Source organism: Chelonoidis abingdonii, chromosome 1, assembly GCF_003597395.2.
Source record: "Chelonoidis abingdonii isolate Lonesome George chromosome 1, CheloAbing_2.0, whole genome shotgun sequence".
Classification (NCBI taxonomy): domain Eukaryota; kingdom Metazoa; phylum Chordata; order Testudines; family Testudinidae; genus Chelonoidis; species Chelonoidis abingdonii.
The window spans coordinates 108,164,970-108,191,466 of record NC_133769.1 but is presented as its reverse complement, the minus strand read 5'-3'; the positions used below and the strand labels follow the sequence as shown (position 1 = coordinate 108,191,466).

General features: G+C 42.6%; 1 protein-coding gene across 2 annotated transcripts in view; it reads left to right on the top strand.

Moving 5' to 3' along the window:
- The window catches only part of TBXAS1 (thromboxane A synthase 1), a 357,796-nt gene that overhangs the window by 195,034 nt on the left and 136,265 nt on the right, over positions 1-26,497 (top strand). For both annotated transcript variants that reach the window (XM_075068946.1, XM_032781962.2), the window contains one exon: positions 22,585-22,701. In XM_075068946.1, coding sequence (XP_074925047.1) covers positions 22,585-22,701 — 117 coding nt within the window. The remainder of the gene's footprint in view (positions 1-22,584; positions 22,702-26,497) is intronic.

Below are 26,497 nucleotides of genomic sequence, written 5' to 3'. Positions count from 1 at the left end.
GGTGGGAGTGCACTGAGCACAGGGCTGGGGGTGAAGGAGCAGGCTGGGGGTTGGGGTGTAGGATCTGGCCAGGAGCTAGAATGAGGGAGGAGGCTCAGTGTTGGGGCAGGAGGTTTGGGTGTGGAGTGCTTACCTAGGCAGCTCCCATTTGGTGTAAGAGGTGCTGGTGGGAATGGTGAGTGGGGTACAGGAGCTTCTGTTTGGTGTCAGGGTGGGGGTGGGGATGTGGAAAGTGCAAGAGTCTGGGCATAGGGTGTGGGAGGGCTGGGTATGTGTGGGGAGTTCAGAAGTCAGGACAGGGGGATGGGGTGTGTGGAGAGGGTGCAGAAGTCAGGGCAGAAGGCTGAGGATGCGTGAGGGCTGTGCAGGAGTCAGGGTATGGAGTATGGGGGATCTGGGTATGTGTGTGGGTGCTGGAGTCAGGGCTGGGATCATGGGAATGTTCAGAGATCAGGGCAGGGGCCTGGAGGGTGTGGGGGGTGAAGGACTCGGGGTAGAGTGCTGGGGGGATGTGAGAGGTTCAGGAGTCAGGGCAGGGGGTTGGGGGTGTGGGCTGGAGTTGTGGGGATGCTCCCAGCCCCCTGCCCTGAGCAGCTCATGGCAGGGAGCTGGAGGGGATATGCCCTAATTCCACCCTCCTTCCCCAAGGCCCCATCCCCACCTCTTCTCCGGATCAGCGAGCACGCTGCGGCTGTGGTTCTGGCTCCGCTTCTCCTGCTCCCTCTCCCTCTCCAAGGCCATCTGTTAGGCTGCAGAGAGGGAGAGGAGGAGGGGCAGGAACCTAGCACTCTGGGGAAGAGGCAGGAGAGGAGGGAGGTTGGCTGCTGTTGGAGGCTGCCCTGCAGCAGCAGTTGGCAGGACCAAGCTTCTGCCCCCTGTCTCTGCAGGAGAGATCACTGGGCGGGGGCAGAGAAGAGCAGGCTGGGCCAGGCAGGATTTTTAATGGCACGCTGCTGCCTGCTGAGGTCCTGGCCCTGCCCAGCCCGCTTGGTAGCAGGCTGAGCAGGGCCGGCAGGCAGCAGCGTGCCATTAAAAATGGGCTCGCGTGCCGTATTTGGCACGTGTGCCATAGGTTGCCGACCTCTGCAATATACTATGTCATGTCCTTTTGTTCTTGCCCTACTCATTACATTCCTCTTAGAAGAGAGGTCTTCTTGACTTGAACTTGAACTTGCTATAGTTCTTGATGTGGCAGGTGAGACTTTAATTAAGGTGGATTAAAAAATCTCAGTTGCACTGTAAATATCCTAAGGTAGGGGGTGTTTGGATCCAAAGTTTTGTGCAGGCACATTTCTACATTTGAAGTTCTTTCTTAAGGATTGAACAGCTACACAGAACCCTGAACTTCTTTCAATGATATCTCAAAGTACGGAGAGCTGATCTCTGTGTGCATAGAAGGCAGCCTAGGTTTCAGGCAGTGCCGGCTCCAGCTTTTTTGCTGCCCCAAGCGGTGAAGATGAAGGAAGGAAAAAAAAGGAAAACCCAATTTAGCTGCCGCTGAAGAGGAGGAGGAGGAGTGAAGGACCCAGCGCTGAATTGCTGCCGAAAACCCGGATATGCCACCCCAGTAACGGACCGAGTGCTGCCCCTTTCTATTGGCCACCCCAGGCACCTGCTTCCTTCCCTGGTGCCTGGAGCTGGCCCTGGTTTCAGGTGTGCAGATGGGCACATGGTTTTTAATGCAGAAGCTGTGTGTATGATGCAGCCACAAGAAACTTTTCAAACTAGTGCTTGTGTGACAGTTTGATCTACAGTATAGCCTGTAAATAAGTCTTGGTTGCCTTATATTTTAAATTTGCAGAGGTGATAACAGCAAGCTCTTAAGATGCAACTTCTTGAGCAGTTAGTTGTAGTGTATTCAATCAGTGCTTCTCAACCAATGGATACCAGTACTACTCAGCGGTATCTGTAGATTTCAGATTTTCATGACTGGTACTGTAGGTACCTTCTTCACATGTTGATGATAAGCCTCTGTGCTGATCCTCAGTACACTGCTGCTGGCTAGATTTTCATTTAATTGTTTATGCTCTAACCCCAGGAGGCTGGTGCTGCAGTGTGGAAAAGGGCAAGCGCACATAGTTGAATGAGAGGTAGCAGACTGGGTCTGTAAACTTGTGCAGTTGCCTGAAAATATTTGGAACCACTATATTAGCTTCTGCTTAGGGCCCATAGGTACATTTTCTTCTCTTTAGATTTATTTGCTGCACAATTAACTGGGGTAGATTGTTCAAAATGTGTTATATGTTCTGTCCACACTGACTATTTCATTGTAATTTTGGTGGTGGTTGTGAATGTGCAACTGTTTTCCTAAAAGACCTACTTGGATATTGTCTGCTTTGTTCAGAAGTATTTCCTTAACTGTTTGATTAAATATAAACTAATCAGCCCCCAGAAGAGTAACATTTCGTGCTTTTACAGTGAACGTTTGCCATTACATTCAGAACAAATGCTTCCAAAGTTTGAATTCAAGTAGCTTTTCAAGTAATGGTCTCATCTCAAAAACAGCAAAAATGTTTGTTTTTATTTTTACTCATTCCTTCAGATAAAGAGCAAAAGCAATCACCCACTTCTATACTTATATCTGAATGTAAAAACTTGGAGATTCTCCCAGTTCTCAGGGTGACATCTTTATGTATCATGACACGTCTGTCTGGAGTGGCTCACAACTGAAAGTGCCAAATTCAAGACAGACTGTCAAGAAGCAAGGCGGAGACCCCAACTGAGGGTGTGTTCTATAATTAGGTTTCACCAACTCAGTAACAAATGTGAACTCCTAAAGCACTATCACAATCTTACCATGGAGTCACAGGTAGTCCCCTTGGGCACTCCAGTCTATCTTGCCACCCAGACAAGCTGGACTTATTGATAGTTGGTTGCTATACACCAAAGATCACAAAATATTCAGGTTGTTCCCATTGCCAAGAGACCAGTCATTTATCTCAGGTCAGTGTGTACCCTAGATCTCACACCCAAGACAATGCTTTTAGCTAGTCCCATAGTAGACTATCTAAGGATTTATGAACTAAGAAAAGATATAAGAGAGTTATTGCAAGGTTAAAGCAGGCAAACATATGTACACAAATGAGTTACAATCTATGATTTTAAAAGGTGACAGACTTGTAGTCTGTCAGCTCTGCATGTCTTTTAGAGCTAACCTAGGTTTATTTTATTTAGTGTGTGCATAGTCGTCTAGCCAAGCGATGGCATCTTCAGTGGCGTGATGGAGTTCTTCTAGGCCACCGCTGAACCTAGTCAGCAGGCATTCATTGACCACATGCGTCGTCGTCTGGGTGGCGCTGTAGCTGCTAAAAGGACTGTCGCAAAAGTCCCAGCAATACTGGTTGGCTGCACAGAGACCTTTCCTGGTCCGGAACCTGTTCAACAGGAACCATTGGTGATGGGGCAGTTCAAAACCAGGCAGGCAGATTGTGGGGTCAGCGAGGAGGGACTCGTTGGGGATTATAACAGATTTCATTCCTCTTGCCAGAGTGTTTCTGTCCTAACATCCTGACGTGGTGGATGAGACCATAATGGGCAACATGACAACAAATGGGTGGTTGACCCTGAGGATCTCTGCTTCTGTTTTGTAGCTCTGGTCCTGTGAGAGTCTAGACAGCAAAACAGATGGAAAAACAGATGAAAAATTTTCTTGACAACTACTTTTATTTCCTTCTTCCAGAATTCAAGCTGATGGGACAAGCCCTTTTGCATGTAACCTCTTACGAAGTCTTTGTATTGTGATGTCCCACAATGGCCATTTAGTTTTGATAGGCTTTCTTGATGGGTGGGACGCTATCCCTCCTGACTGGGTTCACTGTTTCAGAGCAAACATTTTTTGTAGTTACAAAGCAAAATATGTAATAAAGATATTATAAGTGAGGTTAATGCGTGCAGCAACTTATAAACATTTCAGAAACTCTAAACGCTGTATGATAAGTCCAATACCCATCTTAACCGTAACACTTGTTCCAGCAATAAATTTGTCTGTGCTCAACTGAGACCTAAAGCCTTGGCACCTGTGTGCCAGCATCATAGCATCAATTGTTTGTTATGGGCCCAGTCCAACTCCTATTGAGAATTTTCATATTAATTTCAATGGGAGCTGGATTGGGCCCTGCATGTGGTGATGTCATTATGCTGCCATCAAACTGGTGATGGACTGAACTGCATCATCCTTAGTATAACCTCATGAAGGTAATACATTTGGGAAGAATCCGGCTCATTAGGTTTCCTTGGATTCAGATTAGAGAATAGCCCAGAAAAAAAAACCAAGGATCCAGAATCTCTAAACTAGTTTGGACTTTGAGCCAAAATGTGTAGCTCAGACTCTCTTTTTAGGGGGGCCAATAAGCATCCCAAGATTTAGGTACCTATCAAAATCTTTTCTAAAACTACTCATACCTCTGTGGTCTGCACAGCTTGGTTGGCAACTGTGACAAAAGGATAGTAGTCTGTCTTTCAGAAGATTTCACTACTTTTGCTTCTACTTCATGGTTCAGCCAGAACTGGGAAGTTTAATAGCGCAAGAACGTCAGAAAAAAATAAGTTAAATGAACAGTTTTGGAATCTGAAAAGTGGTTCTGTACAACTTTGGATAAAGATTCTCGTCACTTCCTGTTCACCTGAACCAGTTTACCCATCCTTACTTAGCAGCATTGCTGTACAGTATGGTGTAAATGAAATCCTGATACTGGCACTGCTTCTTCTTGTCTCCACCTAAGAATGAGTAATTAGACAATCTTGGTGTGATGAATGATTGGCTCAAAAATGACTTCTGGCGTGGGTGAAAAATTGTGCCATTACCATATACTTGTCTATGTTTATACGTTTCTATGAAATTAATGTTACATATTAGCGTAGAATCGATCGAGCAGCAGGCTTAGAGCATTAGCCTCTTATCTCTGGTGAATGACAATAGTTTTAATTCCTACATGGGTCATGAGTGAAAACTAGTTGAGTGGTCTTATTCTAGTTCCTGGTGGAAATTTTTTACAAAGCAACCATACACAGTATGGCACCATTTGACATGCTAGTCAATTTGGATCAAGGGACACTAGAGTGCATTGGCAGAGCTGTGCATGAGGATCGAGGACTTGGAATAGGGTTAAGTAGAGCTGCTTGTCAGAATGGAGGACGGTTGCAGAGAACTTGCCGATGCTTGCAGTACCCCGAAGTATCAGTCCTGCCCTTTGATGAGTACCTAACTCACGACACGTGAAAGAAAGAATTCAGAGACTTATTCCATACTCTCCTCAGAATTCCTGTGCTGTGTCCAGAACTCCTTCTACTCTCTTTAACCTGCCACTTTATATTCCATCATTTGTTCCCTCCTTGCAGTGTTAAACGAGTGCCCCTTACTGCTGTTTTTGTTGGTCTTTGAGCAGTGCTGGTCACTGCTCACTTCCACTTTGATGTAACTGTTTCTGAAAACTCATTGACAGCTATGCATAGCTACCGTTCAGTTTTTCAAACATGCACACGCACGCACAGAAACAGATACAGATTGGAAACAGCTGATCCTGGACCAAAAAAACGATGTTGATCGATGTTAATTATTTATTCCTGTCAATCTATGGCAGCAGAAATGACTGCAGCAAGCACTATCTGTTCTAAAATAAATATGCTTTCTACAGAATCAGGGTCTCTTTCGTTCCCTCTTCCCCTCCACACCCCCATTTGAAAAAGGACTTGGGGCCATAAGCAGTCAAAACAAGAAGTGTCTCACACTGTTGTGGTCTGGTAGATTAATTGTAGATTTAAGATACAGGAGACTATTTTTCTTTCTTTCCCAGGCAATTGCAAAGGCCAGTTTCACCACTTCCTTTTTCCATTTTCAGTATGCGCATTTAGATGAAGCTAAAACTGCACTCTGGCACTTTTAGTGCAGCTTTCCTAAGATAATTCTGAATAATTTGACAGTGGCTCAGAAAAATCTCAGTTTAACCAGTAGATGCTCTTCCTTTACGTTACTCTGGACCTGTCCCCAGAATTGTGTTTCGTCAAAACTCCCCTTTATTGAAAGTAGAGCTGGTAGCGATGTCTATAGTTAAGATTGCTAACACTTTTCGTTATTATAAGACCTGGTTTTAAGTTGCTGATGGCTGTGCCAAACTTTAAATGTTCAGGCTGAAATTTTCCACGCCAAGTGTCTGTCTCAGGCTGAATTTGTGTGGGAAGTTTCAGCTAAAACAGTTCAGCCATTTCCAAGAACAAGGCTTGGTAAAAATATGTTGGTTTGCTCATGTTAAACAAATTCTAGTGACCTTTCTTTGAACAGCTCTAGTGCCCCTATGCTTTGGAGCAGGGGCTTGAACTTTGATGATGTCACTCTGCTATTAGGGATGTGCCTTTTGCTATCTCAGTGAAAATTTCCCCAAATTATAAACGTTTGAAAAATCTTAGTTCACAAATGCGGAGGAGGGAAGAACATTTATAGAGAGATGGGATGATGGAGGCTGGAGCACTGGGGAACACAGTACTGGCAACTCCAGATGTTCAGAAATCATGAGTCAGACTCACCAGAAATCAGGAGATTGGCTTTAAAATCATGAGATTATGTAAAAAATTATAGATTTTGTGTTCCTTCTATTTGCCTTCTGCTTTTTGAGTCTTTAGGGTGCACTGGGGTCACGTTTGAAGCTTTAGGCTGAAATCATCACATATCCACTTGACTCCAGGAGCTGGGGCTTTAAAGAAAATAATAATTATCATGAGACTCATGAAAAAGATCATAAGAGCTGGCAGCACTGGGAACAGAAAATGGAGGTAAGAGGGGCAGGAGCTTGGGATGGGAGAGAATAGGAGCCACAGAAGAGAAGATGACCTAGGCAGGAGCTGGGGATAGGGCAGAGGGCAGGAGCCAGGCAGTGGGGAGTAGGAGCTGGGGAGGTTAAGGTCAGAGGAGGAGAAGGAGGGAGAGAAGGAGCAGAAGGGGGCAGAGAGAGGCTGGTGTAGGGGACGAAGCGGAAGCATCTATGATCACTTGAGCACACTCCCCTCTAGAATGTGGAATTGAATGCATTATTTCTGATTCTCACCATTATTCTGCTATCTAGCAAATAAGTGGTGACGTGCGTCTCCATCTCCCTCTAGTCACAGGTTCACCCAGAAGAAAACAGCCTTTTACTGCTACCATTTACTCGATTAGTTCAAGTGATAGAGTAGTGTTTCACAGACCCACCAGTGGGTTGTGGGAAGGTTCTATATGAGTTGCCATGTCCAGGACCAGATTAACTCATCACTGGGCCTTATCCTTGGCTAACATACACTCCTACCAGCTCTCCATGGCAGGGCCAGACCTGAGCGGTGCTGTGCGCCAGATTGCAACACATGGAGTTGGGCCCAGCCTGCTGAGACAGGAGCCACTACTGCATGGTGAATGTGAGCTTGGTCTCCAAAACCGCCCTCCCTCTCCCCCAGGCCTCCACTCTGCCTGGGGCTGGAATTAGGATGTAGTGGTGCCGCAGAGGGTACACATTTGTAAATGATGGATCATAAAAGAAGACAAAATGCAGGTGGTGCCTCACCTTAGTAAGAAGTTTGAAAATCATGGTAATAGAGGACTGTACTCTGGATCTAAAGATCCTGCCTCTGCTGATGACCAATGTAGGAGATCAATGTGGTTTCATATGGCGACTATTTTTAAAAGTTCTTTAAAAAATCTAAGGAATTACATTTAAAAACGACGTGAAAGGAATGTTAAAGTTGCAAAGTCAAAAAGAGGTCCTATGGGAAAAGGAGCATGTGATCATGTATATGCACAAGGGGTCATTGCCTTAATACTGGCCATTTCCTGACTTTTGAGTCGTTGATTTTGCCACTTTAATATTCATTTAACGTAGCGTTTGTGGGGTCCTGGTTCTTTTTTTATTTTATTTTATTTAGCTGTAATGGGAACATAGGGCATGGTATATTGCTGGTACCAAGGATTCAAAAATCATGAATAAGACCTTGAAACACAGATTGGTTTTAAAATGGTAAGATTAACAGTAACAATAATAAATCAAAACTGGCCTTTATGTTGTCTCAGTTATGAGCTGGGTGAAGCCTTGTTATGCGTTAAAACCCCACTTATGTTGGTAGGTGCGAACTCACCCTTCAGTTAACCCTGCCAAAGACTAAACGTGTTTGAACCAGCCCGGGAGCTTTTAGCTGAGTATTGCATTGTGGGAGGGGAGAAGAGTGATTGCACAGAGACAAGAATAGACAGAGTGAGAGAGCGAGGAGACTTTTTGGGTCAGACTTGCAGACTGAAAAGGGTGCTTTTGGTGGTGTGAGCAAAATAAGCTGTTAACAGGACTTTGTACATTTCTTGTAAGTAAACAAAATTGCACCCGTGAAATACCTGACTGCCACCAATTTCAGCTCACAGGGCCTCCAACTTTGACTAGCTGCTCTGGGCGAAAGCACTCTTCCCCAATGTGCGTGTAATCATTTCAGGTTAAAAATTCAACCTTCCATGCGCACAAAATGTATGTGTGCGTGCACACACAAATAAAAGCCTTTCTGCTGGCTGCTAGGTGATGTAGCTGCCGATTTCCTTTCTTCACTAGTGAGGTGGGGCAGCCATCATTCTTTCCCTCTCCAGCCCCCTCCCCTATGAGTCTCTTGCCTTCTGCTGCCATCCATGTCCTCCTTACTGTCTGATGCCCCTCTCCCACTTTCCCTTCTGTGCACCCTTACAGTCTCCTGTTTCATATCTACCCCCATATTTTCCCTTCCTTTCCTCTCACAAGCTCCTATCCCCTCAGTTCTCTCTTTCCACCCAAGTCATCCCTCCTGGAGTGAACATTACATTGTTCACTCACATGGTATGTGTAAACTATGATAAAAAAAAAAAAAAACATGGCTCCCATTCCCAGAGCTCAGGTCAGTTGACTCAGACTCGTGGGACTCAGGCTGTGGGTCTAAAAATTGCAGTGTAGATGTTTGGGCTGGGGTTGGAGGAGCCTGGGCTTTGGGACCTCCCCCTCTCCCCCCCATGGGGTTTCAGAGTTCAGACTGCAGCCCAAACCTGAACGTCTACACTGCAATTTTATAGTCCCATACTTGAGCCTGTTGATACAGGTCAGCCACAACCATATGGCAGGTCTTCTATTACAATGTAGATGTTCCTACAGTTTCCTTAGGCAGTGCATAACTGGTGCTTGGGGAAGAGCAGAATGGCTCCTTTCCACTCAGGTTGGCTCCTGCAGGGCTTCAGCTGTGCCAGAGTCCACTTGGGCTGCACAACTCCATGTTCCAGGGTTCGCAAGGTAACAGAATAGCATCATCAGACCTCTACACAGGAGGCTGAGAGTTGTGTTTATAATTTTACCATCTTTTTCTTTTATTTAACAGCAGATGTAATGTAATATATGCTAGATGCTAATAAAATGCAGGAGTTACAGACACATTCAGTAAGTGCAGTGTGTATATTTATTAGGTGGAAGGCCCAACAATCTCTCAAAGATTTACAATAGTGATCTAGACAAATCCATTCCTTTTTTCTAATTCATGCAGGAAGTGATCCGTTATCCTGGGAAAGCCCTTTGTTGTGAGAATAGCAAGGATAACCTCTTCTCAAGTTACCCATTCTGTTATTTATACATCAGACTATTCAGGGATTAATACTCAAAGAAAGACGGCAGGTGTTTCACTTTAATTGCTGGCGAACATTCCTTATCTGGGACCTTGGTAGATGAGAACCAAAATTCCAAATGTCTCTGTCTTACTGTATTTTGTTGGCCTCAAAACTTTGGTGTCAGTTCATCCATAACTTTTATGCCTTATATTTATTATTATGACAGCCGGCTACACTAGATGTAGTATTATTTTTGCAGGAATTAGCAATTAGGCTAGCATTAGACAATGTGGATTCAGGGCCTGACTTACCACCATGTTACTCCTGTTTCACGTCATTTAAATCAATGCCATAAAACTGAGGTAAAACCGTGTAAAATAGGCCCTTAGAGTGCTATATAACCTAAAGGAATCCTGTTCTGTAAGAATAGAATCAATGAGTTGTTGTGTGGTGTCCCGTCTGTAATCCATCTAATTTCTGTTTATATCTTTTTGAGAATGCTTAAAATAATAAACTATACCAATATGTTTTGGCCCTTGTATTCCACAATACTTGCTATTAAAGGGTGAATATGTTCAAGAAACCACCAGTAGCTGATATGGTTAATTTATTTAAGCAAAGTATTTCCAGGTACTTCTGAGGAGCATCCTGAAGGAGTCCAGTAAAACTGATGTCAGCAGTAGCTTGGTTACTGGTTGTTTGTGCAGTGAGGCTGTTGAGGTAAAAGAGGGGCCATAGGGAACAGGCGGTAATATAAGAGGTCCCATCACAATGCATTCTGTATGCAACTGGGCAACAATACTGTGGAAACCATAATTTTTAATTTGTTTTTTTAGTTTGTTTCAGACTTCAGCCATAATCACTTTTAACAATGAATTTCCTTGCTTAAAACAAACAAAAATCCTTTGACTGTTTGAGCATTCAGATCAGTGACTGTAAGATTTAAATGAATGAACTGTAGGCTGGTACACCCATTTCCAACATTTCCAGTGAAGACAACTGCCTTTAGGACTAAGTTCACAACATGTGTGAAGTGATAAAGACAAGCCAGGCCTCAGTTAAGCACAAAAAAACCTAATGTCCAAATATTGTTTTTACTCACTATTTCTCATATACATAAAGGGTCACTGCCAACTTGAAAATTACATCCATTTAAACTTTTTTTTTTTATGTGTTGTTATTACAAAGAACACTGGAACTTACTAAAACGAAGGAACGTAGGAATATACTACCACCCACTTGACCAGGATTGTGACGGTGATTGTGAAATGCCCAGGTAGGTTAGAGAGTCTACAAAAAGAGAAAATCCAATAAGAATAGGGGATTTCAACTACCCCTATGTTGACTGGGAACATGTCAGGATGGGATGCAGAGATAAAATTTCTCGGCGCTATTAATGTCTGCTTCTTGGAGAACTTAGTCCTGGAACCCGCAAGGGGAGGGGCTGTTTTTGATTTAGTCCTGAGTGGCACACAAGATCTGGTCCAAGAGGTGAATATAGCTGAATCACTTGGTAATAGTGATCATAATGTTAATTACATTTAACATCTGGGGAGGTTGGGGGAGAGAGAGAAATACCAGAGAAACCAACCACAGTAGCATTTAACTTCAAGAAGGGGAACTACACAAAAATGAGGAGGCTAGTTAAATGGAAATTAAAAGGAAGTCACAAGTGAAATGCCAGCAAGTTTCATGGAAATTTTTTAAAACCACTATAATGAAGGTTCAAACCATATGTTTGCCCCAAATAATTAAAAAAAAAAAAAAAAAGCAAGAAACCCCCTACCCCATCCTCCAAAAGCCGCCTTGGTTAAACAACAGAGTAAAAGAGGTGATTAGAGAGAAAAAGACAGCCTTTAAAAATTGGATGTCAAATCCTAATGAGAAAGCTAGAAAGTAGCATAAATTTTGGACAGTCAAGTGTAAAAGTATAATTAGGCAGGCCAAAAAACAGAATTTGAAGAGCAATTAGCAAAGGACACAAAAAGTAACAGCAGAAAATGTTAAGTACATAAGAAGCAGGAAGCCTGCCAAACAATCAGTGGACAATCGAGGTGCTAAAAGAGCGCTCAAGGAAGACAAGTCCCTTGCATAGAACTTAAATAAATTCTTTGCCTTAGTCTTCATTTTAAAGATTGTGAGGGAGATTCTCACACCTGAACCATTCTTTTTAGGTGTCACATCTGAGGAACTGTCAGAGACTGAAGTGCCAACAGAGGAGGTTTTGGAACAAATTGATAAACAGTAATAAGTCACCAGGACCAGATGGTATTCACCCAAAAGTTCTGAAAGAACTCAAATGTGTAATTCCAAGATTACTAACTGTGGTATGTAACCTATTGCTTAAATCAGCCTCTGTACCAGAGGTCTGGAGGATAGCTAATGTGATGCTGATTTTTTAAAACGGCTCCAGAAGTGATCTTAGCAGTTACAGGCTAGTGACACTAACGTCAGTACCAGGCAAACTGGTTGAATCTATAGCAAAGAACAGAATTATCAGACATTTAGATGAACACGATATGTTGGGGAAGAGACAACACAGCTGTTGTAAAGGGAAATCACGCCTAATCAATGTATTAGAATTCTTTGAGGGGATCAACAAACACGTGGACAAGGGTGATCTAGTAAATATAATGTACTTGAACTTTCAGAAAGCCTTTCAGAATGTCCTGCACCAAAGGCTTGTAAGCAAAGTAAGGAGTCATGGGATAAGAGGGAAAGTTCTATGGGACTGTTAAGCATGGAGAAGAGACAACTGAGGGATATGATAGAGGTCTATACAATCATGAATGTTGTGTAGAAAGTGAATAAAGAAGTGTTATTTACCCCTTCTCATAACAAATGAAGAAGAGGTCACCCAATGATATTAATAGGAAGCAGGTTTAAAACGAACAAAAGGAAGTACTTCACACAACACAAAGTCAACCTGTGGAACTCCTTGCCATAGGATGTTGTGAAGGCCAAAAATGTAACTTGTTTAAAAAAAATAATTAGATGAGTTCATGGAGGATATGTTCATCTATAGCTATTAGCCAAGATGGTCACAGATGCAACAACATGCTCTGGGTGTCCCTAAGCCTCTGTCTGCTAGAAAGTGGGGCTGGACAGCAAGGAATGGATCACTTAATAAATTGCCCTGTTGTGTTCACTCCTTCTGAAGCATCTCGACTGGCCACTGTTGGAAGACAGGATGCTAGGCTAGATGGACTATGGGTCTGACCCAGTGTGGTCATTCTTATGTTCTTAAGCATATGCTTACATGTTTTGATAAATCAGAGCCCATGTTTTCAGCTTGATTGAAAGCAAAAGGTAGTTGAAAACAAAAATATACAATCAAATTATTTTCACAGGATTTACGGCCCAATTTTGCTATCTATTGTGATTTGGATACTTTGTACGAGGTGCAAATAAATGGGGAAATAAAAACAACTACTATCAGGCAAATGCTATAGGTTTTCAATGGCTAGATAGACTGTTTTCTTACAACAAGGCCTTTGAGTTTTCTTTAATGTGTGGGAGTATATATTTTGTGGAATAGCAGTCTGAGAACTTGAAATCTTCAGTTAGTCTGATACCATGATTTTAACATTGCTATTGGGTCATGTTGCCATGAGTGCTGGTTGGGAATTTTCTCTTGGAATGATTTTCTGACAGAAAATACAGCTTCCTCAAAATCAATTTGTCTCTGGGAAGATCTAGATTTTGTTTAACAGAATAAAAATAAATCAATTTTTCTGTTATGAGAAGCAAAATGAAATACTTTGTTTCAGGTCATTTTGTCTTGAATGAGAGTATTCAGCTTTGTTGAACTGACTCAAAACATTTAATTGCAGATCAATTCAATAAAACATTAAAATAGGCTTCTTTATCAGGACTTTGCCTTTTGAGAGTTGTAGTTTGAGCCACCATTCTCTCCTATTGACTAAGCTCTTTAGAGAATTATATCTCCCACAATGCAATAAAGATTTCCTTCGGACCAAGCGCAGCATGGTGCATCATGGGAATTGTACTCCTGGTAGGGAATCTGACCCATTGGGGAGAATGGGGATATCAGGATCCCAAACTACACTTGCCATAAAGCAATAGACCACAATGGGAAAATATATTTGAATGTTGAAATAACTTCCCTATATTCATAAGTCCATTACAATTGGCAATGATCTTGGCAATCTCAGCAGAAAAGTAAGGATTGACTGGGCATGGAGACTTTCTCCCCTACTAGGACAGTAGAGGGGGGAAGCATGAACTTCCCACTGCTGTACTATACCTCTTCTTTGGATAAACAGAGGACTTCATCTCCAGAGTTTAATGTTCACCCTCTTCCAAGGGCACTAAAGTCTCAGTCCTGTAAGGTACTGAGTGCTCTGGCTCCCACTGAATTTGTTGTGAGCTACTAGGTGCTGATCGCTTTTGAAAAACAGATAACTTTTTTAAGTGTTCAGATATGAACTTAGGAGGCTAAGGCACTCATTTTTTAAAATCTTGGTTCTCATTTCTATTTCACCAATTATGCAGCTTTTTACTTTTGCATTTCAACAAAGTTTAGACATTTTAAGCTAGATTGGCCTGTTTATAATTTTATTTTTATAGCACTTATTTCCATAGCACAGTAACTGAGCAAAAGAGATTAAATCTAAAATTCAATTGGAAATTTAAAAAAATTAAAAATTTGAAATTATCTATAATGTTATAAAAAAATTCCTTGATATAAAAACCTATATTTTCACCTAAACAACTTGTCAGTCTCCCTTTAAACTAGTTAAATCCAGGGTTCTGAATAACAGGAAATAAGCACAATCTGTCTGATGTGTAGCAAACATTTGTTAAACTTTTCTTGAACAAGCAGATTATATCCCTTCTGCTCTACATTGCTTGCCATGTTATGAAATGTTAAAAACAGTTTTGTTTTATGCATCAAATTTATATTATGTACAGATTACCATTTCCACATGTACTTACAAACAATTTAAAGCACATGAATAAATCTAAATTGTCAAAAAAGATCCAGAACTATTTTCCTCTCCTCCTCTCCCCGGTACACAAAGGGAATCTGCCTCTCCTAAACAATTCCATAGGAAAAGCATGCATAAATAGATAAGCTTTTAACAACATTATGACCTTAACCAACAGTAGGCAGTACAACTGTGTCAGCTGAAAACCAGTTTTAAATGCTGGCAGAAATAGAGTGTGATGGAATCCAGCTTCTGTAGCACAAACTGACAGTGCTAAAGTGTTGTTTTTTAAACCAAATTATCAGCAAATAATTCTCTGTTGCCTGATTGTTTTATTCCCTTTGTGTGTAAAAGGGGAAGTGGATTCTAAACAGTGTGTTTATAAAAGGTATAGGCTTGATCCTGATCTCACTTACCGCAGTCTAACTATGTGCAGACATTGTTGATGTACACCATTCCAAGTCAGAGCCACAGGAGGCCCTATATGTTTATTTTAGTGTTTAAGAATGGTTATATTTATATCATAGTTGTGTCTTGATTTGGTTTCTGTTGACAAAACCATGACTTAAGAAAATGTTTGTGATGACAAGAACAGATGTTTCCAGGCAGCTTGCCATAGCAAAAGAAAAAAAAAACACCACACACAAAAAGCAACTAAATAAATAATCTAGTGTTTACTTGTAAGCTGGTGTTGGCTGTTCCATTTTGCCAGTGAATAATGATGACGAGTAGCTATTAGTGGGTAGTTTAAAATCCTGACTTGACAAGAAGGGAATAAGCTGATAACTGCCTCTTTGTGTAGTATAATCTATACCGTAGACTGGAATACAATTGCTGTAATCACCATAACAAATCTTACTTGGTAACATTTTTCCAGGTCACTTATGGTATATCTATAGAGCAATTAAACACCTGTGGCTGGCCCATGTCAGCTGACTTGGACTTCGGTTGCAGGGCTGTAAAATTGTGGTGTAGACATTCGGGCTTGGCCTGGAGCCCAGGCTCTGGGACCTTCCCCCTCATTGGGTCCCAGAGCTTGGGCTCCAGCCTGAGCCCAAACATCTACACCACAGTATTACAGCCTCGTAGGCTGAGTCCTGTGAGCCCAAGTCAGCTGACATGGCTGTGGGTGTTTAATTGCAGTGTAGACATACCCTCTATGGCTGGGATGAAAACCTGAAAGCTAATAGAACAGATGGCCATTAATTGAACAACTGGCTTGTATTTGTGAATGTTGGTGGTTTTAATGTAAGCTAGAAACCTTTAGTAACAACGTGTGAAACAGTCAAGTGACAAAAGCTTGTTGGAGTTGACACCTGGGTGGAAACTATTTGAACTACAGCCATAAGAAAACCTCTAATTCAGAGAAATTCTTTTGTCACTTGACTGTTCTTTTGTCACTTGACTGTTCTGTCACTTGAAAATCTTTTGTCAGAGAAATTCTCCAACTTCATTTAAACCAACATGCTTAGGAAAAAGTATTCCTGGTTGCTTCCACTCAGGCTCATCAGCAATTCTAAAGATTTTTTTTGTGTGTGTGTTTGAAGAAATCAGCAACCCATGTTGTGTTTTAATAAGCAATAGGGATTGGCATAGTCATTCCTATATCAAGCAAGGGGACGGAAATACCTTGCTTGAATGGCCTGGCAAAACTTGGGCAGCTGATGAGTTGTTGTTGCTTTTGGAAAGCAAATAGGCGAGAGAGAGGTTTATTTTGGGAGTGAACATGAAAGAAATAACTGGAAATGAGGAAGCTTGTAATTGGGTTGTTCTGTGGACAAGATCCTTCTCCCTACCACAGCAGAATATAGGAGCAGAGTTGAAAGATTAGAAAGGCTAATGGGGGTTAGGACTTTGCACTAATACCATGGCTGTGATTCTCAAATAAGGAGCTTGGATCCCAAGTCTTGTTTCGAATCTCAAAAATCCTGATTTGCCATGAAAGGAATGGTACAGAGAGTTTGCAGAGATGTACCGACAGCGTCCTGTTGCCTAAGTGAGAGCCTGTTAGTGATTTTGGTGTGAAGGCAGAAGTACTGTACTGTAGAGTGTATCTAAAAGACCGCATATTTTGAAAACAGTTTGTAACATTGAGGTGGTACTCTGCTCAGTCAGAAGCCAGGACATAAACTCTCTGTGAACATAAGGCACTCAAGCTGGGGAGAATTGTGAATGTCACTTCACTTATCACAAGATGCTGGGGAAGTAGGGGGATAATATGCTTTATTAACAGTTAAGGGTACAGGTTTCTAAATAATACGTTTAAATATCACTTGTAATACTACATTGATATCCCATTTAGTCGAGAGTCAAAGAGGAAGAACAATACATGTATGGTGATCTGTCAGCTTGTTTCTAAACGTGGAAGTGGTGCACCAATTTGTGGATGTTGTACCACTGCCCTCTACTGGGTGAAATATTGTCAAATTGGTTTATGCACATATTGGTTCCCCCTGTTGGCTGAGCTAATGGAGCTGCCCTTTGGTTCTAATTGGGACAAGCATGGCTTAACCTGTAACTTCTACCAGGCCTTTTAGCATAGTTCATGCTTCAGAGAGGAGTGTAGAGAACTACCCTCTGTCAGCATATGTGCCTTCAGCCTATCCTCCTTTAATCCCTCCTTGAGATGCACTTCTTCAAATAATGCTACAAAACCTAGTCATACACCTGCCATCACAGTGAGGGGAACAGAACCCTGTTTTAAAAAATAAGACCACCAAATAAATACTGTGGCACTACAAGATGTGTGCCAGACTCTGTGGCCTCCCATTCTCTTTGCTATGCTTGTATGTTGTCTGTCTAGATTGTAATCTCATTGGAGTCATATTTTTTTACATGTCTATAACCACCCTAGAATATTATGGCCCCTACACAACTAATATCATGCCTTTTTGAACTGTGTACAGAACTCTCCCTTCTGGTATGGAGGGAAAGGTAAGCTACCTCCACAGTAGCAGCATCCCCCTTCCTTCGCGCACACATTTCCTCAGCTCCACATAGGGTTCACCACAGGCCTGGGGATGTGCATGTGGGGAAAGGATTGGCAGTAGGATGGTCAAAGAGGGAGTGGGGGTAGGGTTTGGGGGGACATGTAGCATCTCCTGTAACCCAGCAGAGATCCCTCTGAGGTTCACACCAGAGATTGTTTGTGTGTATGTGGCCCCAAGTCCTTTCCAGTTCCACAAGAACCCTGCAGGTGTGAGAGGGTGTGGGACAGACTCTTTCTTTTTTCTGCTGAATGTAAAAATCCAGTCCTCTTCTTGCTCTCTCTAATGCCCCTCCTGCCCCCAACTCTTCCCTGAATGAGGAACATAGAGGATGCTCTGTGAGGACACCCTCCTAGAATTTTCCTCCCCCTGTTCTGTGTTGATGTTACTGCCCGGTAAGAGTACAGTCTGACCCACTAATAATTAATTGAAAACAGGAGCAAAAGACTTGATGTACATTGACACAAAGATGAAGGAGCAGGCGGTTTTGTCTTTAAGGACAGCATGAGTTGCAGACTATTAGGTAGGGAGTTTCTGCACAAATTCCAGAAGATATTGCATGCCCATATGCCAAAACACATTGTTTAAGCCCTGGGACTAAGGCAGAGACCTCTTTATTTGGAAGCAAAGATCACTCACGTTCTCTCTGGCCATGCCCAATGTTACAACGTGATTGAAGATAGTGATATTTTGTGTATATGCTGCCACAGCAGATTACCATAGCTTCCCCTTTGTCCCGTCCCACACAAAACCCATTTCTCAATTTCAGTTACAGTCTTCCTTCCGCTCTAGAGTATTACTGTATCACAGTCAGAAGTGGCTGACTACTCAGGAAGAGGAAGTAGAGAACAGTTGTTGAATCTTTAGGTTGTAACAGATACAATATTAGTCTGATTGCATTTGACTTGAAAGCAGAAACCAGAGAATGTTACAGCAGCTTTGTCTAATAATTTGTAGTGATTTTCATATGATCAAAAATTCTCAGTTGCAGCTTCTATCTACTATTTCCATTTTGAGAGAGAAGACACTTCATCCTTCACCAAGATGCTTCAGGCTCATTGTCATCCCAAACTCATTTTCATTCCTGCTATGTGAAGCTGTAACACAGGTTATGCAATTAGCAAGAAAAGTGTTTGCAGGAATGATAAGGAAAACTTGACAAATGAAGTACTCTCTAGGGTATCAGTTCTGCTGCTGCTTCGCTAAACAGAGCATGCTATAGTATCCAATTTAAAGACAATGTCAAATAATTTAAGCCCAAAATTTGACCTTCCTTATTCAAAGCACCTCAGTGTAAGTGTGATTATATATACACACAAAAAACTATATTAAAGGAACATTATTATGGTTGCAAAGTCAAATGCTCAAAAGTTGGAAATGTCAGAGTTAAGCTTGCCTGCGCAACCTAAATTCAGCCCCCTTGTGCATTGTGATACAGTCTTTAATTACATGATCGTCAGGGCCGGTGCAACCATTTAGGTGGACTAGGCGGTTGCCTAGGGCGCCGAGATTTGGGGGCACCAAAAAGCGCCCCCTAATTTTTTTTTAAATGGTTGAGCAACTCTGCTGCTAGGACAGAGAGGGAGTCTGAGCTGCCGGCGGGAGCCGGCACCCAGGCTGTCCCCTGGGTCAGGGCGCCGCTGCAGCAGCCGACAGCCCAGGAGCCCCCTGGGTCAGGGTGCCACAGCGGCAGCCGGCAGCCCAAGGGGTCCCCTGGCCCAGGGAAACCCCGGGCTGCCGGCTGCTGCGAAGGCGCTCTGACCCTGGGTCAGGGCGCCGCTGCGGCAGCCGGCAGCCCAGGGTGTCCCCTGGGTCAGGGTGCCGCCAGAGGGGGCAGCAGGCAGCTCCCGTGGAGCTGCCGCAGTGGTGCCTGCGGGCAGTCTGCTGGTCCGCGGCTCGGATGGAGCTGCCGCAGTCGTGCCTGCGGACGGTCGGCTGCTCGCGCGGCTCCGGTGGACCACCCGCAGGCACACCGGACCCTCCACAGGCACCACTGCGGCAGCTCCACTGGAGCCGCGGGACCAGCGCACGGAGCGGCGAAATTGCCGTCTGCCTAGGGTGCTCAAAACCCTAGCGCCGGTCCTGATGATCATATGCTATTTTTCTCACAAGACCCCTACCTCATTCAGTGCACAGAATGGATGGAGCTCACTCAGTAAGCAGCAATTCAATATTTTGTCTTATCCTCATCGTTCAATATTGGCCCAGGCCTTCTTTACTGCACACCGTGCAAACCATACTCTGAAGACAGATTTATTACTTTTCTCATGGGTTTTCTATGGTGCTCGTCACGATTGTATCTGAGTGCTTTGCAAATATTAATTCATTTTTCTTCACAAAACCCTGTGAGATGAGGGGGTGGTATTATGCCATTTTACAGATGGGGAGCTGAGGCACAGAGAGATTAAGCTGAAAAATGTCCACTAATTTTAGATACTCAATTTGAGACAACTGGGACCTGACTTTTTCAGAGTAGTTAGCATTATATAGTGCTCTGTATGTTCAGAGCACAGTTCCCATTGACTTCAGTTGCCTCTCTGAGTGCTCAGTACTTCTGCAAATCAGGCACAAGGGTTTCAAGTCAGTCACCCAGGAAGTGAGAAATACACAATTAGTGACAAGTCGTGAAAAGTTCGATTTAAGGGACTCACCTAACATTACAAAGTAACTCTGTGGTACTGGTAGGGGATAGAATCCAGTTCTCCACAGAAGCGGTCAACTGCCTTAACCATGAGATCAGCCTTTCTCTTCCTGCAGTCCCCTGCCTCATTCACTACACATCATTCAATGTCTGCAACAAACACACCAGGCATTCTACAGCCAACTTTACTTCGCTACGGAGCCTTGTTTCATCCCCAGAGCGGGTCCATGCTGTGTAATGAATGAGGCAGAGGTCTTGTGGAAAAAATAGCATGTGTTCATGTTATTAAGACTTTATCATAATGCATATACACAAGGGGGCTGAATTAAGGTTGCAAGCCAAGCTGAATGTTGGCAATTCCTAACTTCTGAGTGCTTGACTTTGCAACCTTAATAATGTTCTTCTAATGTAGGGGGGATGTGGGTGGATGGTTGTGAGTATGAGATTTCCTAGGGTTTTTTTTTTTTTAAAAATCAAACTGAAAAAACCCCAGACATTTCATCATGTGGCATCGTGTCGACACCCACGTGGGTCATCAGCAGGATTTGAATTTTTAGATCCACTGAGCAGACCTCTGCCACTTGAGCTAATGGAGTAACTGAGAGCAATCATAGGTTGTCCTCAGTGTTGATCAGCAGTAGGGGTAAGATATAAGATACGTGCATTGCCAGTGGGTTTCACAGATATTTGCTGACAGCAGAGAAAGGCTGAGACGCTGGAATCTTGGGTTCCATTACAGGCTCTGTAGGGGAGTGTTCTTTAGTGGGCCCAGGCCCTTCTACCCATTTCCCCCATGCTTGACTCCTTCTGTCCCAGCCCTGTCTCTTCACTTCCCCAGGCTCTTTGTCTCGGTTGCATTCTCCTTGCGTACTCAGTTGCACTGGGCATTTGATAGTGGCTGGAGGCCCTATGGTGTAGAGACCTTGGAGCGAGCATAATGCTTTCAGAGGCACTTTGTATAGGGAGTATACTTGCCAACAGTCCTTACTACAGTTTAAGAAAAGATTCAGCAAGGGTCCCTCCCTTGTACAACTTTCCAACTTCTTGGGCTGGGCCAAATCCCCACCTCACCTAGTCCTTAGACCTGCCTTCTTACGGGGTACTAAGCACAGCTGGCAGCATTCATTCAGTCCTCTTTCTCTGTCCCACTACCTGTGCATAAGGGAATGCAAGGGGCTCCCAGAGCTTTCTGCTGTTGAGTAGGAATGAGACAAGCCTGGTGCACAAATGAGGAAGCAAATGAAAGAGCAGGGCCATGTTGGTTCATGCGGATCGGAAGCACAAGGTGGGGCAGGGGGTGAGAAATCAGTGATTTGATAAATCCTTGAGGAAAGAAATTTTATTTTCAAGGCTCGTGGAACTTCAAGGACCTTTATGAACTTTGAAGAAGGTTCTGCTTTAAATTGGCCTCATATGGAGGATAAAAACTATAAAAGTAAAGAATTACTTTAAAGATGATTTGAAGGGAATTGTCAAATCTTCCTCAGCATTTACTATGTACTGAATGCCCCTTATTGCCCCATGAAAATATTGGTTCGTGTGTCCATTCTATTTTGTCTTATGACCTTCGTTCCTACATGGATTGCAGCCTCTCCTTTTGATGTAGTGTCCCACTATGCACTCTTTTTCTGGCAATCAACCCACTGTTGCTCAGAGCTGTCTGTGCGGTGTCAGATTAGTGCCATTAGTTTACTATGCTGTGTAGTGTTACCAAATATTTTTATAGTAGAACTTTAGACATTTTGCAAGATAAAAGTCCATTGCATAGTTTTGTAAAATATGTTAAGTGTATCAAGCCTCCTTCCAAACACCCCCTCCATTACCTAAACAACACTTTGGCTGGCACTACTTTCTTTAGAGGGATTCCATAGTGGGTGTTGGTATTACAAGCTTAGTGGATGCTGGATGTCTTCATGATGCAAAAGCCCATAACTGGAGTGGGGCTGGACACTGTGGAACCTAACAAAGGGAAAAGGACATTTAAAACTTATATTACATTTGACCAGTATTGGTCACAATCTTCAGCATCCGACGAAGTGGGTATTCATCTCCTAAATCTCATGCTCTAAACCGTTTGTTAGTCTATAAGGTGCCACAGAACTCTTTGTTGCTTTTACAGATCCGGACTAACACGGCTACCCCGCTGATATTTTATCTTCAGTTTCTTACTCAGACAGAACTATCAGTGAGAGACACCCAACAAGTAGAGTTTTGTGTTGAGTACAGGCTGGGACTGGGCCTTGTCCTGTATTTCAGTGTAATATGTTAGGACTGCATTTTAATACTCCTCCCTTGTTTTGATATGGACTTCAGTGGAATGATTTGTAGAGTAAGATACTATTCAATACGTATCAGAATCTGTCCCTTGTAATTTTTTGGGATGCCGAAATAGTTCTCTAGTGCCACGTGTTTTAACCCCCATTTGCATTCATTTTGATTCAGACACCAGGCTTGGTTACCAAGCCAGTAATTGACAGCATTCTTTGTCTGCGGGATCAGAGGTGGAAAGAAGTCCGGAGCATACTGACCCCTGCCTTCAGCGCTGCAAAAATGAAAGAGGTAAGATGCAGTAAGTGCCATTGCTTTAATCCAAAGAAGCTGATGTTTTGTCTTCTGCAAGCACTTTCCTTGTATGCTGCACTTCAAGGATATTTAAAGAACTATCAACATGCCATTGTCAAACTGTTCAAGCTCCATTGTTTTGTGAGGGGAGGGATAGCTCAGTGGTTTGTGCATTAGCCTGCTAAACCCCAGGGTTGTGAGTTCAATCCTTGAGGGGGTCACTTAGGGATCTGGGGTGCAATGAGTACTTGGTCCTGCTAGTGAAGGCAGGGGGCTGGACTCAATTACCTTTCAAGGCCCCTTCCAGTTCTAGGAGATAGGATATTTCCGTTAATTTTATTTATTTGTGTGTATCAACACAATGTGGGCCAGAGCCTCAGCTAGTGTAAATCAACATAGCTCTATTGACTTCAGTACAGCTGTGCTGTTCTGTATCAGCTGAGCATCTGGCCTTATAAGTTTCTCCAATAAGAAATCAGTATGCTCATAAAAGTGTAGAAGATGTAATAAATAAATAAACTTTTAAAAATAAGCTGCTCTGATGGACTAAAGTACAGAAAAGTTTAATGCTAACTACCAATCAGAACACAGCTTTTCAGTATTTGCAGAATTAGCAGCTCTCACTGTAATGCACGAACCTCTGTCAGTCTCTTTTCATCCCTCTCTCCCCTTTATTCTTTAATTCTGGAATATAATAGAAATAGGTCACTGGAATAGAATGTAGTTGCAAAATAAATACCACTGATTGAAAATAAATATTTTTCTGCTAATTTTCTGTAAATTTATCAGCATTTATTTACAGTAGGAGACCATTATCTTATGACAGAGTTGTATTCTATTGACACTATACTTCTTAATTAAATCCAGAGTAATGATTGACTGGTTAAACTCTGCTTCAAAACAAATCTTCCTTTTTTGCATTTATGCTGAAAAGGAAACACATTCCTCACTCTGGTGCCCAGTTCTTGGTTGTAAAATTTTCCACTGGGCAGAAGCTTGTATTATTTTGACATGTTGCTGTCGAAATCCACAGTAACATCTACATGCATCTGGCTTCTTTAGCTCTATCGACAGCAGTTGCTTAGCAACACCAGCTGTCACCTCTTTATTATGGTAAATTCTAATTGGCCATAAGCCTGGCAAGGACCGCTGATTAATCAGAACTGACAATATCATTGGTTATGCATCTAGACACTGACTCTGCGACTGGCTTGATAGCAAATTTCATAGATGGGATCTTTAAATACTCAAATGATTATTCAGTAATGGTGTGGCTGAAGAGGAGAGTTTTTTGCATTTCCTTAGCTAAAATTAATCTCTCTTACTGAATGTCTTCAGCACAGAGCAGTACATGGCTTCAGCTTTTTGCTGTTTAAACTAACAAAAGATAAAACCAATCACCACCTGGTTTGTACAGAGCAACCCCTGCTGGCACCAGTCAGGTCTATGTTAGGAGGAAAAAAGATTCTTTGGACATTGTGCTTTGTGATGATGATGCATATAAGTGTTTGCAGAGTTAATTTTTTAATGTGGGAGGAGAAGAATCCACACTTACATCTCATTCTGCTTGGTAGTAAAGGAACAGCACCAAAGGAGATTAAAGGTAGAGGATTAAGCCCTGGGCTGACTTAATGTCTAGTAGCAAGCTCATATGTGCATACCGTAACATTTATGTTTCAGCCTTCTTCCACCTTTTGCTCTCTGTTCCAAACTATGTATGCTGAGACTGTTAACATGCTGTTAGTTATTAGAAAAACGAGACTTTTCCTACTATGGTTGTACAAGGTGACGAGGGGAGTGTTCAAGTCTAAACAATCAGAGAAGAGCTTCCTTCAAACAGTCCTACCTCTGTTCCTCCATGTTGTGTGTGTCTGGAATGTCCCACTCCCCTTTGTTGAGAAATGCGATCTCCAGTTTAGGGGATCCCCACAAGTAACCTAAATCTGTTCACTCATTTGCTTCAGCAGCATCGTTCTATACCTATTCTGGTTCTGCCTGCCACTATGCTTGTTTTTTTCCAGCAAAAAATGATACATCTGGGTACAATGCTTTCCTGGTAAGGGTGTTCTTGGTTATTTTAGATGATTCTGTGTGAAATCAAATAACCTCTTTTGAATATATATGCTCCTCACTCTTGTATATCATTTTAAATCAAAAGTGGTATTTTGTCCTGGGATTTCAGTTTAACATGATTTAACTCCTCGCTCTCACATGCATCTCTTCGCTGCTTAATTTAGAAGTCATACTAGAATTTCTCAAAGGAAATCAATTCTCATTCATTGGTATCCATCTCCCCTTTTCTTAAGCCTCCCACCTTTAGTACTTCCTACAGAGCCTCTGAAGTACTGCAATGACAGAAATACTAGTTTTTAGTATTGGCCATATTACAGCAAGGCCTCGTGCTCAGAACTTTTCTATATAATTAATCCTATTAGTGTTTCCATTATAAAACCTGTTTTTCAAGGAATTACAAATTGGCTACTTTTGGTGTAAAATTTGGCATCTAAGGGTCTGGGTGAATTGCTTGTATGTTTTTTTCCTCCTGCATCATTTTTCATTTCCGCCATGCTCAATCCAGACATCATAGGTTGGAGGTCGTTAGCCTCTAACACTTCAGAGTGGCATCACATTGTAATGGCGTTTGCACCATATCGTTGTCATTTTACGATGCTTCACCTGCAGGGATTGTCATCTGCAGTCCTGTCCCAAGAGTGGGATTGGCAGGAAATGGCCAGCTGCTTGACGAATAGTTCTTCTTTCCAGGAACCTGCCCACCTCTGCTCTCAGATCACTGGGGCCTTAGCACAGGCCTACCTGGCAATAAGAAAATGCCCCCCTTTCAGTTTTTTCTGGAGCACTTGCATCACCATATCCCCTGGTGTTTTATTATGCCCCAATTCCCTGGGGCGCTAACAGGTTTTTCCACAGCATTTGCAGAGGCTGCAAAAATCCTCAGCGAGTGCTGGGAGTTGCACATGATCAATGTAGGTTACAGCTCTGTTCTGAGCAAACCATTGTCCACCTGAATGCTGTAGGAGAACAGGGAGATTGAGGCCTGCAATAGGTCAATATTTTAATAAACCTGTGTGCTGAAGACAACCAACATAGCTGCCAGATAAATTACACACACACCTGGAGAACTGGGTCTAGGAACCCTAGTCCTTCAATTTTAAAAACACTGGCCTCTACTACTTGAGCTACATCTTCAGAGCTGGTAGTAACAGTAGGCTCCTTACTCACTCTGTGGGCTAGTCACTAGGGGGCAACATCGCATGCAGAAAGCTAGTACTTTACATTAGGGGCAGTTTTTCTGTCTGGATGGGAGACCTGGGTTGATAGACCTACAAAGCCCTCATCTCACCTTGTTTTTCCACAAATCCAGGAGAGTGGTGTAATTGAGAAATTCACTAAGGATTGAGAAATTCACTGAGGATTTTCACCTGGTATTCTGAAAAAAGTCAAGCAGAGGCAGACACCAAATATGGAAAATTTCTACAAAGCTGAGCATTGTTAATTGTTAGGTGACCATGCCGGTGCTGCCTGTATTAGGATAATTGTTTTTCTAATGTGTTTCAAAATTTTCTATGCAGCTTCCACAACTCATTCACCCTGAATCTCCTAACTTGTTTGCATTAAAAGTTGAATGCTGTTCAAACATTGTTTTTATGGAGTTCCATATGCTCTTTTCTCCCTTTTCTTTTTCTAATGAACACAAAAAGGCTAGTAAAACTAGTAAAACAGCTCACTCTGGTTGGAGGAGGTTTTAATGCTTGTTAGTGTGAAGCACTGAGGT